Source organism: Aulonocara stuartgranti, assembly GCF_965226115.1.
Source record: "Aulonocara stuartgranti genome assembly, chromosome: 4".
In the NCBI taxonomy this organism is placed as follows: Eukaryota; Metazoa; Chordata; class Actinopteri; order Cichliformes; family Cichlidae; genus Aulonocara; species Aulonocara stuartgranti.
In genome coordinates this window covers 18647663-18668238 of record NC_138942.1, presented here as the reverse complement: position 1 = coordinate 18668238, position 20576 = coordinate 18647663, and the positions used below count along the sequence as shown (strand labels likewise).

Below are 20576 nucleotides of genomic sequence, written 5' to 3'. Positions count from 1 at the left end.
TTAACATGTTTCAATAAGTACAAGTTATTCAAATGTGTCACCACTTTCACAAAGTCTGGAATAAGACCAAACCTGTCACCCTCTGATGAGACAAAATATATTAAGATGTTCAGGACCAACCCACCAAGGCTCAAACCTGCCATGAACTAGAAACTGCTAGAACACCAGCATTACTGTCAACATTTAAGGAACCTTTACATAATCATGGACTGAGAGGGTGCTGACCAAGAACAAAGGCCCTGCTCCAAAATCAACATGTTCTAGCTTGACTGACATTTCAGCTACCCACATAGATAAGACAAATTCCTTCTAGAGAAAAGTTTTATGATAACATGAGGCAAAGATTGAGCAATTTAGCCACACTGACAATTTTGGAGAAGTATGGTGAAGTATTCAAACCTAAGAAGACCGTACCAACCAACTAGCATGGTGGTGGTAACATCATGTTTAGCTGTCAGTGGTACTGATACATTGTACAAATTGGATCAGTGGATTACCTTCAATCTTTTTAACTTAACCTTAAATCCACAGCTACACAATTACAATTTGTACCCAGGTGTGTACACACAGGATGTTCCAACAGGAGAATGATCACATAGATGCAGTAAAACAGATGGATAAGGAAGGCAAACAAAAGAGCTTCTGAAATGTTCTTTCCAAAGCTCCAACCTCAACAGTAATGAAAATTTGTCCAAGATTGATTAATACCAGTAAACCAACCAGTTCAAATGAACTCTTTCAATCCTGCCAAGAAGAGTGGTCTAATATCCAACCTTAACTATGCCAGACTCTTCTTGATTACTACCAAAAGCATGAAGTCGAGGTGTCGAGGACCCCATGTGTATTAGAAAAAATCTAAAATAAATTCAAACTTGTGCACCCAATTCTAGTTTTTTAAAGTTCTTCCATTCTGCAAAAAAGAGCAGAAATCATTCAAAGAAATCATTAAAAGATCCAAATTATCATGACATTCATGCCCAGGATGAGTGTGTGCAAACTTCTGCCTACAGCTGTATATGCAATCTGTTATAAGCTAAGCCCATCTAAGTGGTGACGTGTGTGTGATCACACATGCTTTTGTCTATGTGAATATGTATGTGTTTGAGTGTGTATGTGTGTGTGTGTGTGAGCTTGCATGCATGCATAATGCAGTGATGGTCTGAATGCGTGATATTGGGCTGCCCTCGCTCATTATGCGTAAAGCTGTCTACTGATCAGAATCACAGAATAGACACACACACGCAGATGCAAACCTGGAGGGAAATCAAAGCCCCACACACCTGCAGACCTGCTTTGACCCACAGGCCACAGATGGGTATCTCTCCTCCTCTCACACACCTCCCATCTATGTTTCCTCTCTCTTTTTCTCTTTGTAAATATCTCTGCAGCCGCTTTATTTCATTCCCTCCGGCTTCCTCGCTCTCTCCTTCACCTTTCCTTTGCATCTTTGATCACTTTGGATGAAAGTCTAAAAGTGGAATGTCACTAGGTTTGGATTTTATATCTGTGAATGATTTATTAAGCATCACATCTCAAAATGCATAGTTTTATAGATATGTATGTGCAGTATGCCTATGTATGTACTCAACATGTATTTATATCACTGAAGCAGAGAGATACAACTTCAGATTTTTGATGCACAAAACTGAAACACTGGTAAAAGCTGCTCTATCCATCCTGCAGTCTGTTCTTTTTTTAGTTGTTCACCATTATCCAGTATTGATCTATTCATTGGTCTGTAACCTGCTCAGAGCACACCAATAAAGGCAGTTTCAGCAGTCCCATAGTGATTCCCATTACTGCCACTAAAAGGGTCAGTCAGCATGTACTGTTCACGGGTAACCTCATCACCTCTCTGCTGCCAAACCTTACTTTAACTCATGATAAGAAAATCAAACTTATTTTGTGAAAAACAGTGTAAAGAAAGAAAGCAGTGAGAGAGAGTGGTTAGGGAATGCTTGTCAAGCAAAGGCGTGAGAAAAGTAAAAATTAATGTTGAGTGCACGGAGGGGAGGGAGCATTAAGTCGAGTCAGAGAATAAAAAGAGAAGGAGAGAAAGAGAGATTGCCAGACGCTGAACTGTGCTTTGGGCATGTGTTGGCTCTGTCTGTCTGCTCCAATCAGTCTCGGTTTGGTGGGAAGCCAGCCTTCAGAGACCTTTAGCATGTGCGCTACCATTTCTAAAGGAGGAACAGAGCACAGTATTAGAATAGGCAAGTGTGTATTTACCACTGAAGAAAGACCACAATTCTTCACATTTTTCATGTTTCCTAAATGAGCAACATCTGCTTTAGCCATGGGCTGATTATTCAAATAAGGCGGCGTATCTGTGCGTTTTTGTTTTAGTTAATTTTGTCAAACATTGATTTATGAGCTTTTACAACAAAACAATAAACTTTGACATGCCTGCAGGAGTTTGTCTTCCGTCGCACTGGGTTTAATCTCACGGGGTCAACTTTTTTGCCTCTGCGTCTCCAGATCGGTTCATTCTTCATGATCAACCTGTGCCTAGTGGTTATCGCCACCCAGTTCTCAGAAACCAAACAGCGGGAGCACCAGCTGATGCAGGAGCAAAGGGCGCAGTGCCTGTCCTCCTCCACCTTGGCCAGCATGGCCGAGCCTGGAGACTGCTACGAAGAGATCTTCCAGCTGGTCTGCCATGTCCTCCGCAAGGCTAAGAGGAGATCGGCAGCTCTCTATTACACGCTGAGGGGCAAGCCCCCGCCGGCTGGTGGAGGCAGGGGTAACAGGCGGGGTGGAGGCAATGTGAACGGAGAACGGCATCATTTGAGGCATCCGAGATGTGAGTAGGAGGGTTTCAGAAAATAACAATGAGAATATTCTTATTTATGTAACATTTGGCAGTTCTATTTCAGATAAGATGTACAATTACATAAGAGCAAGAGCTGAATTTTAGGTTTTTCAAAACATGATGATGGCCCGATTGGATCGTGCATTTCTTAGATAATAAATCTCCTGAACTTCTTTTGTATACTTGGTTAAAAAAACACAAAAAAGTTCTGTATTTGAGACTGTATCCACATCTTTTTTTTCCCCTGTCACTCTGTTTCTGTAGCGTTCCACTGCCCCCACCAAAACAAGCAAGACCATGACTCTCAGCCACTAGCCAATTCCATCAGTCTGTCTGTCCCTCAAAATCCCGAGGACTGCCCTATATGTGCGTTATCGTTGAAGGAGGGAGTGAGGGCTGTGGGAGATTCCGCCAATGGCGAGGAAAATGAAGAGGATGCGGTTAAGGAGACGAGCAAAGAGGAGAACCACTTGGAGGAGAGGGGAGATGGAGAGAGGAAGCGGAAAAGGACGTGCTTTGGACATTGTAAGGACCTCTGGAATGGTATGAGGAGGAAACTTTGGGGCATTGTGGAGAGCAAGTACTTCAGCAGGGGCATTATGATTGCTATTCTCATTAACACCATCAGTATGGGCATCGAGCATCACAACCAGGTAAGATCAGCTTCGATTAAGAGACCTCCTTCATCTTCACCTCACTCAAGTTCATGCAGCACTTCCACCTTTCACATCAGGTCATGAAAAAATCCACACTGAGTGGTGAGAGGTTTTTGTTTGTTTGTTTGTTTTAGTTTTTGACCCATCTTCTGTTTTAAGGACTCTCTTTTTATTATGAACCTCGCCATTACTTATGTCTGAACCGATTCCAAAAGCCATGAGCCACCAAAGAGAGTGATTGTTTTGGAGTGTTTGAGAGTGACAGTATCAATACAGTGTGTTACCGTAATCATTTCTCCCGCCCCAGCAAATCAGCAGAAGGAAACAGCGTTACGGCAGATGACATTCAGGGCGACGAGTGCGGGATTGGAGGAGCATCAGTGCCTAACAGTTCCATGATCGAGGTGTAAACATTTAGCCTAGCAGTAGACATAACCGAGCTGGCTTTTAACATGGGCCAAGCCTCCTCAGAGGCAGACAAGGCAGGTGTCTGAAAGCGAGAGTGAGAGCAGCCTGCCAAGAATACGCACGCACACGTGAACACAAATAGTTGCACACGCAAACACACAATGCAGATCCTTTTTTTTTTTTTGCAAACCGTGTGCAGGCGCATAAACAAAATATCTTTTTATATTCTTGCGCATGCACCAACAGAAACACATGGACTCACAAGCTGTTACATAAGACAGCTTTTTTCTTTTTTCTCCATTCTCTCTCCCATTCTGTTTTCTGTCTGTCTTTCATGCTCCCTCCCTTGCTAATTTTACTTCCACCTCACCTTCCCCCTGTTCTCCCCACAAATCCCTCTGTGCACCTTTCCTTTGCACTTTCCCCCACTTGTTCCTTTGTTCCTCGCTGTCTCCCTTCCTTCCATCCTTCCCGCCTTACCCCGAGCGTCTCATCTACTCACCTACTCTTTTTTACCTCCCTCAGTTTCATCCTCCGTCTCCCCGCTTCTCCCTCTCTCATCCGCCCACGCACTCTTTGACAGCGTACAGGGTAGTTGCGCTCTCTCTCTCTCTCTCTCTCTTTCTCTCCCTCATCTCTAAAGACTCTAAAAATAAACGAGGGTTGTGCGGGGGAAAAGAAGAGGAGGAGACAAGCGAGAGAGGAAGCGTGAGGCTTATGCCGGTTACACAGCAGTTTTCAGCTCTATTCCCCGTGCAATTCTGTGCGCGCGTGTGAGTGCGCGCACTTCAAAGCGTATGCAGGGACCCACACGCGTTTGCATGCACACACTCGCAGACGCCTCGTTTGCCTTGTCTTTTGAGTCTTTCTCCCTCTGCAAGACTGACAGGAGCACTTACACAGGTGTGTGCGCTGGCTTTGCGGTGCAGAAGTCTTAACTTCAGTGTTTTCTTCTTAAACAAGAACTCTGAAGCCCAAAACATGACTAACCACACAGCTGCTGTACCACAGCACCACAGGGGCTTAGGGAAAAGGTCTGTATTTACAGTCTGATTTCAAATAAATCCTTCTGGATAGGTGTCACATGTGACAGCGGACGATTTATGTGTTCAAATATTTAAGTTTGACTAATAATTTTTACTAATTCATTAGTTTTCAAAAGAAGCCACACATGCGCAGTCACACTTGAGGGCGTAGCTCATTCATTCATATTCATGAAACAGTCATGCTGACTGAGGGCACATTTCAGGCGAGTAACAAGAGAGGACACTTGTCTCATGGGATGGATTTTCAGGGGACATATGCAGGGCAGGAACAGGCAAAAAAGTAACATGGAAGATCAAAGGTATGAGAATATGAGGAGAAACGTTGCTAGGGAATGAAAGGTAATGGGGCAAGAAGAAGGGGGAGAAGGAAGGAGGAGGAGAAAGCAACAGGGAGGGAGTGATGATGGTATTTTGTTTGAGTTAAACTGTGGTGTCAAGGGCCGTGATGGTTCTGTCAATAGCAATAAATCTTATATCCTGTGTTTGCACTTAAGACTCGTAAGGGAGTTATGGGCGTAGGTCAAGGTTAGAGCAGCTGCTAAGCGATCCAACTTGTTTTTGGCGGGTGTTTCCATCTATGTTCATTTATCCATATCATACTATTGCTGATCTGCAGCCTTTTTTTTTTTTTACATGTTTTTCAAATTTTAAATTCATAACAGCCACCTTCAAGCTATGAAACTAGCAAATCTGTTTTGCAGGTCTTTCTTGCTCTTTCTTCTTCATCTCTGACGACAAATCTATCTCCCCTCCTCAGCTGTCATGCCATCATCTAGTTTCAAACAGTCCTTCCATTTTTTTTTATTTTTTTTTGGTTTTCCTTCTCCCTCTCTCTCTCCCTCATTCACCCTCTGATCGACAGGAGGATATTGATTGGGAAGAGATGTGTCTGCCTGATAATGAGACTCAGAAAAGGGAAAGAAAAAGGCGTGGAGAACTAGGGGTGTTGTAGAGATAGACTGGGAGACAAAGCGGATTAGGGGAGGGGAGGGCTGTGAGAGTGTGTGTTTCCCTGACATGGTTTGCTAACTTTGGCAGGGCGAGCTGGCTATTTCTCCACTGGCTTTTGAAACTAAAATTCACAGGGGGTATCGGAGAAAGCATCTGATCCATATCGCGCATAACTCACATCCACTCGCACACAAAGCGCACTTGCATAAAGCCAGTCTGCGCATAGAAATGGAAATAAACTCGGAATTGACTGGTGTGCGGGGGGGGGGGGGGGGGGGTGCTATATGTGTGGCGTGTTCATATATGTATGAGTCGCTTTGGCAATTCCAGATAACAGGCTTTCCTATTCAGCCAGTGTTTGACACCATGTGCTACACAGGCAATGCACACTCTCCATCCCTTTTCTCATTTCCTGTTTATTTTCCCCCTGATGTGAGTTTTCCTTTACAATTTCACATAAACAGCTGTGCCAGGAAACTGTTTGTTTTCCCACTTTTCAGCCTCTTCTCTTGATCTCAGACTGTTGCCTCTCTCAGATAAGATGTATGTGTTAATTTTATGTGCCAGGTAAGGGTAAATTCTGTCTTCAAGTGACTGACAGTTTGACTGGCAGCTTTTTCAGCGCAAGCAGAGAAAAGTAATACGAGCGCAGTTGTTTTGTTTGGCAGCGGCTCCCGTATCTATTGTTACAGCAGCTGTGATTGAAAAGCACTGGTTTAATATTAACTGTTTTTATCTCTTTGTGTGTATTTGGCACTGCTCTGTTTTTAACTTCAAATACTTGCAGTGCTTGAGCTCCTGTAACCGCTTCCCTTCTCATCATTGGTTTTGTCACTCTGACCTTTTTTCCACTGACATGGCACTGGTGCTTGTGCACATCGTGTAGTATTCCACAGTTGAAATTTAGGGTAAGAAATTAATGGTACATTTTTTGTAATAGCTCTCAAATAGCATGAGAAATCAGTGACTCCAATATTGGGTCCAGCTATTTTGAGGTTTATGGTGCAACAAAAGAGGTACCGGTCTGTATCCTCACTCTTCTGATTTTGTTTTGATGTTTCCACCAAGCCTGAGGAGCTGACCAATGTCCTGGAGATCTGTAACATCGTCTTCACCAGCATGTTCACGCTGGAGATGATCCTGAAGCTCACTGCCTTTGGCTTCTTTGAATACTTGAGGAATCCGTATAACATCTTTGATGGCATCATCGTCATCATCAGGTGTGTGATATGAGTGGCTGATTGAGAATACTGTATGTTCCTTATCACCCTAGTATGGATTATGTGTGCTTACAGAATGAGAATTTTCTATCTTCATGTGTGTAATATTGAATGTTGTTTTTTAAAGACTAACTTAGCCTCTTATCTAATCTTTTCTTATCTATTTCCCCTCATTTCTCTTGACTCTTATTAATTTTGGTCTTCCTTTCCCCATATTTCTTTTGAAATGACCACATACATTTTTACAAATTTCACCACATCTTTGCCATTCTCATTTTACCCCTTTTTAAACACGTGTGCTCCCCCAGTGTGTGTGAGATCATTGGCCAGGCAGACGGTGGTCTGTCGGTGCTGAGGACATTCAGGCTTTTGAGGGTCATTAAGCTGGTGAGATTCATGCCTGCGCTGAGGCGGCAGCTTGTGGTTCTGATGAAGACGATGGACAATGTGGCCACCTTCTGCATGCTGCTTATGCTGTTTATCTTCATCTTCAGGTAACTCTTGGCATGTACATACATATATGTACATACACACACACACATATATATATATATATATAAAAAAAAAGAAAAAAAACCCAGCACGCCCCTGCGGGCGGTTTATCCTTCAAGCTCGGGTCCTCTACCAGAGGCCTGGGAGCTTGAGGGTCCTGCGCAGTATCTTAGCTGTTCCCAGGACTGCGCTCTTCTGGACAGAGATCTCTGATGTTATTCCCGGGATCTGCTGGAGCCACTCGCCTAGCTTGGGAGTCACCGCACCTAGTGCTCCGATTACCACGGGGACCACCGTTACCTTCACCCTCCACATCCTCTCGAGCTCTTCTCTGAGCCCTTGGTATTTCTCCAGCTTCTCGTGTTCCTTCTTCCTGATATTGCTGTCATTCGGAACCGCTACATCGATCACTACGGCCGTCTTCTTCTGTTTGTCTACCACCACTATGTCCGGTTGGTTAGCCACCACCATTTTGTCCGTCTGTATCTGGAAGTCCCACAGGATCTTAGCTCGGTCATTCTCCACCACCCTTGGGGGCATCTCCCATTTTGACCTCGGGACTTCCAGGTTATACTCGGCACAGATGTTCCTGTACACTATGCCGGCCACTTGGTTATGGCGTTCCATGTATGCCTTGCCTGCTAGCATCTTGCACCCTGCTGTTATGTGCTGGATTGTCTCTGGGGCATCTTTACACAGCCTGCACCTGGGGTCTTGCCTGGTGTGATAGACCCCAGCCTCTATGGATCTTGTACTCATATTATATATATATATATATATATATATATATATATATATATATATATATATATATATATATGCCACAATACGGCAAATCTCCGTTAACGAGCTATCGCCCCGTGCGTGGGGCTGGACGGCCAACACGTTAACGAGCAAACTGCGCTAATGCACTAGTTCCCACCAATGTAATTGAGCATTGTGTGGCACATCCAACATACTGTTTTACTTTTGTCCATGACGCGCTTACCTTCAGGGTCATACGTCACATGAAAACCAAAATAGTTCCAAACGCCAGATCTGAATGAGGGTGGGGGAGGTTCAATTTGCCATGTTGCAAGGAGAGCTTAACTTCTGTCTTGCTAGCTTGCCCTGCGCTCAGTGAATCTGCACTCGACTACTCCGCCTAGGCTGCACTGTCGAGCGCAGATCAACTGAGCGCTCAACACAGACAGCATCGTCAGAAGGAAAGTTGATAAAATAAATTACAAATTTTGTATTGTTCGATACATATGCGTACCAAACCGAAAGCACTGTATCGAACGGTTCAATATCGATACAAGTATTGTTGCACCCCTAATATATACAGTGGGGCAAAAAAGTATTTAGTCAGCCACCGATTGTGCAAGTTCCCCCACCTAAAATGATGACAGAGGTCAGTAATTTGCACCAGAGGTACACTTCAACTGTGAGAGACAGAATGTGAAAAAAAAATCCATGAATCCACATGGTAGGATTTGTAAAGAATTTATCCGTGAATCAGGGTGGAAAATAAGTATTTGGTCAATAACAAAAATACAACTCAATACTTTGTAACATAACCTTTGTTGGCAATAACAGAGGTCAAACATTTACTATAGGTCTTTACCAGGTTTGCACACACAGTAGCTGGTATTTTGGCCCATTCCTCCATGCAGATCTTCTCGAGAGCAGTGATGTTTTGGGGCTGTCGCCGAGCAACACGGACTTTCAACTCCCGCCACAGATTTTCTATGGGGTTGAGGTCTGGAGACTGGCTAGGCCACTCCAGGACTTTCAAATGCTTCTTACGGAGCCACTCCTTTGTTGCCCGGGCGGTGTGTTTTGGATCATTGTCATGTTGGAAGACCCAGCTTCGTTTCATCTTCAAAGTTCTCACTGATGGAAGGAGGTTTTGGCTCAAAATCTCACGATACATGGCCCCATTCATTCTGTCCTTAACACGGATCAGTCGTCCTGTCCCCTTGGCAGAAAAACAGCCCCATAGCATGATGTTTCCACCCCCATGCTTCACAGTAGGTATGGTGTTCTTGGGATGCAACTCAGTATTCTTCGTCCTCCAAACACGACGAGTTGAGTTTATACCAAAATGTTCTACTTTGGTTTCATCTGACCACATGACATTCTCCCAATCCTCTGCTGTATCATCCATGTGCTCTCTGGCAAACTTCAGACGGGCCTGGACATGCACTGGCTTCAGCAGCGGAACACGTCTGGCACTGCGGGATTTGATTCCCTGCCGTTGTAGTGTGTTACTGATGGTGACCTTTGTTACTTTGGTCCCAGCTCTCTGCAGGTCATTCACCAGGTCCCCCCGTGTGGTTCTGGGATCTTTGCTCACCGTTCTCATGATCATTTTGACCCCACGGGATGAGATCTTGCGTGGAGCCCCAGATCGAGGGAGATTATCAGTGGTCTTGTATGTCTTCCATTTTCTGATGATTGCTCCCACAGTTGATTTTTTTCACACCAAGCTGCTTGCCTATTGTAGATTCACTCTTCCCAGTCTGGTGCAGGTCTACAATACTTTTCCTGGTGTCCTTCGAAAGCTCTTTGGTCTTGGCCATGGCGGAGTTTGGAGTCTGACTGTTTGAGGCTGTGGACAGGTGTCTTTTATACAGATGATGAGTTCAAACAGGTGCCATTCATACAGGTAACGAGTGGGGGACAGAAAAGCTTCTTACAGAAGACGTTACAGGTCTGTGAGAGCCAGAGATTTTCCTTGTTTGAGGTGACCAAATACTTATTTTCCACCCTGATTTACGAATAAATTCTTTACAAATCCTACCATGTGAATTCATGGATTTTTTTTTCACATTCTGTCTCTCACAGTTGAAGTGTACCTCTGGTGCAAATTACTGACCTCTTTCATCATTTTAAGTGGGGGAACTTGCACAATCGGTGGCTGACTAAATACTTTTTTGCCCCACTGTATATATATATATATATATATATATATATATATATATATATATATATATATATATATATATATATATATATATATATATATATAAATAAACTGTTGCCTCAAGCTGCTTCCAATTGTAAGGTAAAGACCCTACAATATCAGAAAGAAAATCCCAATCATTAGATGATCCCCTGTGAGCAAGCACTTGGTGAGAGTAGGAAGAGAAGAAATCTCCCTATTGACTGGAAGAAAGCTCAGGGAGAGGCAATTTTTTATATAGCACTTTTCACAGGATAAAAACCACAAAGTGCTTCACGGTAATATAAAACAGAAATACATAAAATACATTAACAATCAAACATACAGCACAAATCTAATTAAAAGCCAATCTAAATAAATGAGTCTTAAGCTGCTTTTTAAAAGAATAAATACAATCAAGGCAACATAATGATGGAGGGAGAGCATTCCACAACCTGGGGGCCACCGCTCTAAAAGATCTATCACCTCTAGTCTTAAAACGAGTTCGTGGGACTACCAACAGCCTTTGGTTAGATGATCTCAGGCTGCGAGAGGGAGCGTGGGGTTCTAAAAGATCGGAAATGTAGGCAGGGGCATCACAATTCAAAGCTTTAAAAGTCAGTACCAAGATTTTAAAATGAATTCTAAAATGTACTGGAAGCCAGTGTAATGAACGTAACACTGGTGTAATGTGCTCTCTTTTTTGTGTCTTAGTTAAAAGCCTTGCAGCAGCATTCTGGACTAACTGGAGACGGTCATGATTCCTTTTGCTCAAACAAAGAAAAAGACTGTTACAATAATCTAAGCGAGAAGAAATAAAAGCATGAATAACCATTTCTAACTCAGGTTTAGACAGCAAAGTTCACAGTTTGGAGATGTTTCTTAGCTGAAAAAGGCAGTCCCTAATCAACTGGTGAGAGTGTTGTTCTAGGGACATGGCAGAATCAAAGATCACACCAAGGTACCTGAGGCTCAGGTGAACAGATGCTGTTTGATTAGAGATATCTGGTTGTCGGGGGCAATAATTAATGTTTCTGACTTCTCAGAGTTCAACTGTAAGTAGTTGTCACCAAGCCACTGTTCAATGGAAGCTAAACATTTAATTCAAGAGGACAGTTTATGGACTTCCATTGACTTAAAAGAGCAATAGAGCTGAATATCATCAGCATAGAAGTGATAAGACACCTCAGGGAACTGCCTAATTATAAGTCCTAGAGGTAACATGTACAAAAGAAAAAGAATAGGACCCAGAACTGAACCCTGCGGTACCCCACATGTCAGATCGTTAGAATGTGACATAAACCAATTCGCAAAAACACTAAAAGATCTGTTGGAGAGGTATGACCGAAACCACTCCAGTCATTTGCACAAGTGGTAATTTTCATTTTATCCAGCAGGAGTGAAAGGTCATGTATGTTCATTGGGTTAAACACTGACAGTAAATGAGGGGGTGGTGGCCCAGAGACACAAACAGATGGTATTGAAGAACCAATGCTCATACGGACATGATCAACTTTATCCACAAAGAAATTCAGAAAGTCGTCACTCTCAGATATAGAGGTCATGGGTACTGGGTGGACCACGGGGGAAACAATAGAGTTTATGGAGTCAAACAGTACCTTGGAATTTCTCTTGCTTGATGAGATTAACTGAGAAAAATATCCTGATCTGGCTGTTTTTATGGTTTCATGTAAGGAAACCCAAAGTTCCCTAAGGTGGAGCCTGTGAACTTCGAGTTTAGTTGATTTCCAAAGGCGTTCTACTTTTCTACAGATTCTTTTGACCTTCCTAACGTCACCATTTATCCATGGATGAGCTCTTTTTGAGACAGCAATGACAGATTTCATAGGTGTCACTGAATTTAAAATCTCCAAGCAGTGATTGTTAAAACACTGTGTAGCAACATCAGCATCAGTGCAGCCACTGATCACATGAGGGTCCAACATATTAGAAAACTTCAAAGCAACATCCTGATTTATGAACCGCTTATGGAACATGAGATTAGAAGGTGGTGTGTACAGAGGGAAGCTAAGACTAAGAGTAACACAGGAATGGTCACTCACTTGTACGTCTTCAACACAGACATTAGTTATGTCTAAGCCAAGAGAAAACACAAGGTCCAAGGTGTGGCCTTTAACATGGGTGGGTCCAGAGACATGCTGAATAAAATGAAAAGAGTCTGTAATGGATAGAAAGTCAGAGGCCATGCTACAGCTAAGATCATCCACGCGGAGGTTGAAATCCACAATCATTAAGACTTTCTCCAGTTTAATACTGGAAGATAAAAAGTCCGTAAAATCTCGAATAAAAACACCAGCGGGGCCGGGAGGGCGGTAAATTAAAACACAATAAAATATATCTGAAGAACCAACCTTAAGAAGTTGTGACTCAAAGGAAGGGAAAAACTCAGAGTCCATAGTCCTGCAAGCGAAATTGTCTCGGTGAACAGTGACCAGACCACCACCACGACGGTCCAAGCGCGGAGTCCCGATGAAGCGACAGCCGACCGGGCAGAGCTCATTAAGGTGGATTAATTCATTCTCCCGCTGCCAAGATTCTGTGACAAACATGAAGTCCAGACTATTACTGCTAAAAAAGTCATTCAGTATAAATGATTTGTTGGCTATGGAGCGAGCGTTTAGGAGAGCGATCTGAAGCGGAGGAGCCAAGCCGAACGCAGGCGCCATGTTGTCTCGTGTGCACCAATCAGATCACTTCAAAGTGATCTGATTCACTGAGCAACACTTTACGCTGCTCAAAAATCCCAGATGTAGCAAAAGTGATACGATTTTAAATTTTTTATATGTTTTTTAAATTTGTCAGAAGGTTCAATCAACACTTTTTCAACACAGTTTTGTTTTGTTTTTTTAAAGTTAATTTTCTGGCAATTATTTCATGCATCAGTCTTTCTGGGGTTAATTTATAACAATGCAGTTCCGCAGCATTTGCACCTACACAGCACAAATGCAGCTACATCAAGCTTATTCTTTTTGGACCTTGTGTCCCTTTCCGACTTTTCTTCTGCCACTAAGGTAATGAGAATTATTTCTCTAAACATTTGAGTCTCTATTACACCAGACAGATAGGTCTCTGGCCAAAGAACAGTGACAAAGGTAAACTGTATTGTATTAAGTTGTCATATCCAAGTTCTAGTGCAGCATATTAATAAGATGGTTTAATTTAAGTTTGGACAGTTTTCAAATTGCCTGTAAATTACCGTTAGCAACGCTTTCCTGGTACCAATCATTCCAGTAGGTCAACTGTAAAATCTCAGTCACAGAAAGGGTGAATTACACTAATACTTAATTTAATTACTTACTCAGGTATATGGATCCCTTAAACATTCATTCTACCTTCATATTACACCTAAGAAAATATTTATGATGTACTTGCTGATGACTTTAAAATAATTGAAAAATGATGTGTTAACAGGAGAATTTATCATAACTGGCACCAGTCACTTTGACATTGAGAGATGACTTACATGCTGCTGCATAATGATGTTATGCATGTATACTGATTGTTACCCAATCTTACGTATGTGTGTATGCATACCTGCCAGCCAGCTTCTTTATCTCTCTAGTGAAGCATGAGTGTGAGAAAATAGATGACATCTGAGCTTTTAGTCAGCTAATGATATCCTGAGCCACTGGCATTTGGCCCATACTCCTAATTACTATAGCCATTAGTGACCAGTTAAATCACAGAGCTACAGAGACTTTAACCTTAAAATCAAATGTCTTCATAATTCCTCTAAGCAGCACTTATGTTAATGGCATTGTCTGGATTTCATATTCTTGTTAAAACATCCAGTTTAACAACATAATTGCATTCTCACTCTGCGATAGGATTTGTGACTGAATTAAGTAATTACAGGACAAAACCCTTGTTTGTGTTGCAGCATCTTGGGGATGCACATATTTGGCTGTAAGTTTAGCTTGAAGACAGAAGCAGGGGACACCGTGCCTGACAGGAAGAACTTTGACTCCTTGCTTTGGGCTATCGTCACCGTTTTTCAGGTAAGAATAGTTCAGACACACATGCGCTTATGACTGCACATACACTTTTTTTGTGTAGGTGAGTGTCTGTGCCTGTTTTTGTGTGTCCCCTGTTTCACTCTGTGCATATGTTTGCTGCAGATTCTCACCCAGGAGGACTGGAACATGGTGCTGTACAATGGCATGGCGTCCACTTCTCCCTGCGCCGCTCTCTACTTTGTAGCTCTTATGACGTTCGGAAACTACGTGCTCTTCAATTTGCTCGTGGCCATCTTGGTTGAGGGTTTTCAAGCAGAGGTAAGACACCTGGATTTAGGGGAATAGGCAGCATGGAGATGAGAGAAAATGACCAAGCATACTAGCCAAATCAATAGAAAATAACTGCCTTTTTGCTTTTTGGGATTTATCATGTGTTTTTAGGCTGTCTTTTAGTTTTTTTGGGACTTTTGCAGCCTTCACAGTGGCTTAAACCAGCGGCCCCCAACCTTTTTTGTGCCACGGACCGGTTTACGCCCGACAATATTTTCACAGACCGGCCTTTAAGGTGTCGCGGAAAAATACAACAAAATAAAACTAGTACCGCTACTGAAAAATAGAAGAGTTATTCATAACACACGTGAAAAGACCCAGGAAAACCGAGTTAACGATAAAAACGATAACAAAATAACACTGAAAACCGATAAAAACCCTGAAAACCACACATTTCACACCTGAGCCTCAATTCTCGCGGCCCGGTACCAAACGACTCACGGACCGGTACCGGTCCGAGGCCTGGGGACCGCTGGCTTGAACAAATAATAAGCAGCTACCTTGATTAAACAGCCAGCTATTTTTTTCATTATTATTATTCATTCTTGCTGAAGCTACTTCTTCTGTTTGACCTCCAACCAAAGCATAGTAAATCTTCTGTTGTTGGCTGCACAAGTGAGCACAAGAGTGTGTATGCACTTCCTGTGTCTGAGGAAATAAGGACCCAGTGGATTACTTTAATAGCAATGTCCACACAACAGTAGGAAATACATTATTAATTTGCTGCATAATGAATGTAATGTAACCGCTTTCTTTATCTCTAATTGTCTGTGCTCATGCGTATTTTAATTGAGCCAAATTCCAAATAAAATAGTCCTGACTGAAAGGTTTGAGACAACCGGACGAATATGAAATAATTAGACAAGCATTGGCCTTTAAGAATAACAGAAACAAGCTGTCACTTTAAGCCAGGGGTGTCAAACATAAGGCCTGGGGGCCAGAGTTGGCCCATCTGGACCACTAGACGGCTTTAGAAAATGTGAAGGAGGGCACACACTTGGAACTTTTAACTGTATTTTTGCAGGTTTTACAGTTTTTCCTGCTTATAAAGACCTCCCCCATGGCTATTCATACTCCCCAAAAATAGTTAAGTTATGGAGTTCTGTATTTTGCACATTTACTTTTAAGGCCAAAGAGTCATGCTGACAGATCTCTTTCAATTACTTTTGTTATCATGAAGAAAAAGTCCTCTGCACCCTTAAAAATGCAGATTTTATAACAGTGAGGTCATCTAACACAATCCACATCCACATAAGTTCATGTGAACTGCTGGGTTTTCACCCACGTAGGAATACTGAACGTCCACAAACTGCAGTCACTGACTCGTGTCACAGTTACAGCGGAGAAGTAAACATCAGTGTTTCAGAGCTAGATCTGACAAGTGAGTGCTAACAAACAGCCCTGGGAGGAAATGTGTCTTAGATAATTAGGTAATAAAGAAAGAACTGAAAATTAGGAATGTGTAAGCTTGTAATTGTTAGCTTGTAATTGCTCATTATTTCTTTTCTTTCTTTCTTTTTTACACGCTCTTTGCTTTGTTGTTTGTTTCTTCTGTCTCTCTGATTCGCCCATTTATTTTCTCTCACTGTCCCCAAAAACAGGGTGATGCAAATCGCTCCTACTCAGACGATGACAGGTCTTCCTGCAATTTCGATGACAGTGACAAACAGAAAGACTCCCTGCACCTATCAGGTGAATGCTACCTCCCACAGCTTCACTGCATATTTTTCTTTACAGACAATTTTTTTCTCAACTCTAGAATTTTATTGCCATTTCTCCCCAAAACTTACAGATTTGCAAATATAACAGTTTTTGAAAAATTCTTGTTATTATTCAGCATCAACTTTGCAACACTTAAATCTGTTTGCTCGAGGGGCACCATCATATTCAAGCTCTGTGGCGTCAGGTGATTTGTTGTGCCTCGGGCATCAAAAACTTGGTATGAGTTCCACAACAAACATACCTAAGCACCTTTTTCTTTTTCCTTGTCCCGGTCTGGAATGTAAGCAGAGCAAACTTTAAATAATGCATGACTGATGCCATTCCTCCATCCACTTCTCTCCTCACATATCCCCCGGCGTAACAAAAGCGAACTCACCAAGAACCACTATCCTGCAGCAGCGAGCAGCAGCGAGCAGCATTTAGCAGCGCATTAGCGAGTCCTCTGATGGCATCTGATCACAAATCTTGCCCATAAATGTCAGGGTACATGGAAGGGAAACACATTTGGAATGACAATGTTTACTGAGACCTATTCCATCAAAAGACACGTTTGAGAATGGACAAGCACTCTGAGATATCCTCTGTTTCGCTATTACAAGTTCCTCCCTGGTCCTGTAAGGCAATTTAGTGTAAATGAAATCTTCCTCTTCCTCCTGGAGCTGACTGTAACATTGTTTTAAGACATTAATTGCATACAGTGATGGAGAGTGTAGAGTTTTCTGCTTTCATGGCATCAACAAAGACAAGGCAAACAAAAGGAGGGAAGGCTTTATTTAGTCTTATAGTTTTCCTTCTCACTCATCTGTCTTATTTTTCTTCTTCCCACCATTTAGCACTGTTTATTTTCTTTTCCCCTGTCCTCCTCCTCCTTCTTCTTTCCTGCAGACCCAAAGATATGTACCCTGACTCCCAACGGGCACCTGGACATGTCCCCATTGCCTGCCGGTTTGTTTCCAGGAGAGAGGTTGACCTTTGCTCTCAGCTCCAGGAAGAATAGTGTCATTTCTCTTGGCAGAGCCAACCTGGAGCAGAGGGCTGTGGTAAGTTGATGGGACTGTGCATAAAGTAGCAGAAAAATGAACGCAAGCAAAGAGCATATCTGCTACATCGTTAGCTCTTATGACATAAAATTTAATTGGTCGATATAATTTAACAGCAGTATTTATAGAGTCGCAAACATAGATTTTCATCACATTTCAAGGTTTTACGCTTGCTTATAAATCTGAAAATGTGTGTGCTGGTTCTTATTTAGCGTTTATGTACTCTGCCTGACCACTCAAAGCACTTGCCTCATTTGCCCATTCATACATTTTCTATCTAAGCACGTTTCTATCTAACATTCACACACATTCATACTTAGATGAATGCATCTAAGAGCAACTTGGAGTCAGTATTTTGTCCAAGTATATTTGGGATATTTGGTCCACTGATTGAACCGCCAGCTGTGCTATTAGCAGATGACCTGTTCTACCTCCTGAGCTACAGCTAGCCTAATTAAACGGAACTGTAATGAATAGCAAATGATTAAAATAATTAGTAATAAGAGTTGCACTGATGTTATATTACTTCCAGATATCATATCAGTCTTTCTCTCTCAGTATCCAGGTCGAGGTTACCACAACTGGGGCCGTCCTCTGGCTCCCCAGCACCATGCCTTGTTGACCCGCCGCTCTAGCTGGAACAGCCTAGGAGGCCGGCCGTGCTCCTCCTCATCCCCCTCTGCTAGTCCTGGCTTCACCCCGACTTCCTCAAGGCCCTTCTATGGCTACGGCTTGGGAGGTCTAGGAGGGGTGGTCGGAGGAAGCCTGCGAATCCGAGGTCCCCGTGCCTCCTCATCCCCACACCACCACCTACATCGTATCCAGCCGGACGAGGAGGAGTCTCTTCTCTCCCCACCTGTTGTCGCTCCCCACTCCCTCCACCTTCCCCATCCCATGCTCCCAGGTTCTTTTGGACCCAGGAGAGACCGAAGAGCTCTATCACTAGAGCTGCCACACCTGCTCCAGGTGCCTGGACAAACTCACCCTCTGCAGCACCCCCTTCCCTCCATGACTCTTAATGCCAACCACAGAAAGAAGAGCCTCTCTGGAGGGATGATAATCAGCAGCGGTGGCAACTTCGGAGGGCTTCACCAAGACTGTAACGGGAAGACTCCACTGTCACAGCTCCTCCAGCCCCCGCCTAGACATCCAACCGAGCAGGCCGGAGGGTCCAATCCCCAGAGCCACCTGATGGCCGAGGTCTTCCCCCAGGTCAACGCACGGAGCAAGGACCGAGAGGACCTGGATGATGACATCGACTATGTAGGCTACTATTGTGTGCATGTGCGGTTAAGGAAATTAGACACAGATGCATGAGGAAATATTCCTCAGAAGCAGCTCTAAGACGCACTATGTAAGAGCATTTAGAGAGAACAAAGAAACACAATCTAGGTTTGTAATACACAACAACCAAACCATTAGCTTTTATGTTCAAGTATAAGGCTTTACATGTGCAATAATCTCCCGCTCTCTTGTGTAGGATTGCCAACTACTTTGTGCAAAGCCCGCACTCCCTATCACCTGGGCCTCATGGGAGCCTCATTGTTTTCATTATAAACAAGTCTGTGTATGAGGGAAACAAGGTTAATTAGAAAGGACTATTTAGACAGCGGGGGAAAGAGCTATACAGATGGTAATGTTGGAAGATGCTCCGAGCTGTTGCCATAGAAGTGTTTCACTTTGGTAAATAATTTAATTATGGAATCCAAACAGACGGTTTCGCTCTGTGTGTGTGTGTGTGTGTGCATGTGTGTGTGTGCCATGATCTGCACTGATATGTGTGTTTGTTGCAGAGCTTGTGCTTCCGCATCCAGAAGATGTTAGAAGCATACAGACCAGACTGGTGTGAGACCAGAGAAGACTGGTCCGTCTTCCTTTTCTCCCCGCAGAACAAGTAAGCCTCGCCTTTATCCGAAGCCTTTACCGATGCTGTGCTCAAGTCTTCCAAACGTACGAACGGATTGCCCAGTTCTGTTTCACAGCTCATCAATGTGAAGGACAGTTTCAAGTTCCTGCGAAAGCACCTCTGCATTAGGACATTGATCGCCACCTTACAAATAGCAAAGCGATCTCCTCCTTTAGTCGGAGAGCAAGAGGGGAGGCATAAATTTAATACTGTAGGCAGTTCATTAAATTATGCATTAATTTGTAGTGATGCCATCTTACAATCTGAGAGGAAGGGTTTGACTAGGCACAGTTGAGTATTTCAATAAAAGCCATTTAAACGTGTCCATGTGTGTCCCCGAACAGTTTGGAATAAAGTCGATCTCGCTCGCTCTCGTAGTCAATTCATTTTCATATTCATTCTGTTTCTTTTCATCCATCCCTTATAAATACTGCAGCGGAGACATTTAATTGCTTTTTGGCAGTGCACAGCCTCACATGCTAAGTTTTGAAATGCATATTCAGTATTTATACGTCCCATCTCTTTCTGCCCCCCCCCACCTCACACACCCACACACACACTTGTCTCTCTTACTCCGTTTGTTTCTCTCTTATCCCTCTATTCTGTTCCCCCTGCAGAGAACTGTACTCAGGAGTCTGGTGCTTCTGAGAGTGTTGTTAATGTAATTTGTTTTGAATTAGGAGAGATGTAAACAGGGGCTGAATGAAGCTATTTACTCACCAAGATGTTAGGGAGCTCCCATGCACATTCAGGGAACTTGGCTCTCATTCCGATTGGGTGGAAGGGGTTTTAAAAGTGCGTCTGGGCAGACTGAGGCCTTTCATTGTTCCCTTCAGTTTAACTTTTTTTTCTCTTCTCCCCTGCTATCTTCTTCCAGGTTCAGACAGATGTGCCAATCTATCATTGCCCATAAGCTGTTCGACTACGTAGTACTGGCCTTTATCTTCTCCAACTGCATCACAGTGGCTCTGGAAAGGCCCAAGATACTACAGGGCAGCTTGGTAATTCTAAAATGTTTGTTTGCACGCGTGTGTTTGAAACTCCAGCTCCTTTCTGCAGTTTCTGTGCAGTAGCTGTTTGTATTCTCCGA

The 20576-nt window shown here is 43.1% G+C and overlaps 1 protein-coding gene across 6 annotated transcripts in view; it reads left to right on the top strand.

Annotated features, from left to right (window-relative positions):
- LOC309705098 (voltage-dependent T-type calcium channel subunit alpha-1I-like) overlaps positions 1-20576 on the top strand; it is a 218399-nt gene that overhangs the window by 155801 nt on the left and 42022 nt on the right. For 5 of the 6 annotated variants that reach the window (XM_082530674.1, XM_082530673.1, XM_082530671.1 and 2 more), the window contains exons 9-19: positions 2479-2803; positions 3077-3465; positions 6942-7093; positions 7402-7587; positions 14413-14530; positions 14651-14806; positions 16420-16510; positions 17426-17580; positions 18139-18843; positions 19374-19474; positions 20364-20487. In XM_082530674.1, coding sequence (XP_082386800.1) covers positions 2479-2803; positions 3077-3465; positions 6942-7093; positions 7402-7587; positions 14413-14530; positions 14651-14806; positions 16420-16510; positions 17426-17580; positions 18139-18843; positions 19374-19474; positions 20364-20487 — 2502 coding nt within the window. The remainder of the gene's footprint in view (positions 1-2478; positions 2804-3076; positions 3466-6941; positions 7094-7401; positions 7588-14412; positions 14531-14650; positions 14807-16419; positions 16511-17425; positions 17581-18138; positions 18844-19373; positions 19475-20363; positions 20488-20576) is intronic. The other variant, XM_082530675.1, reaches the window with a different exon arrangement.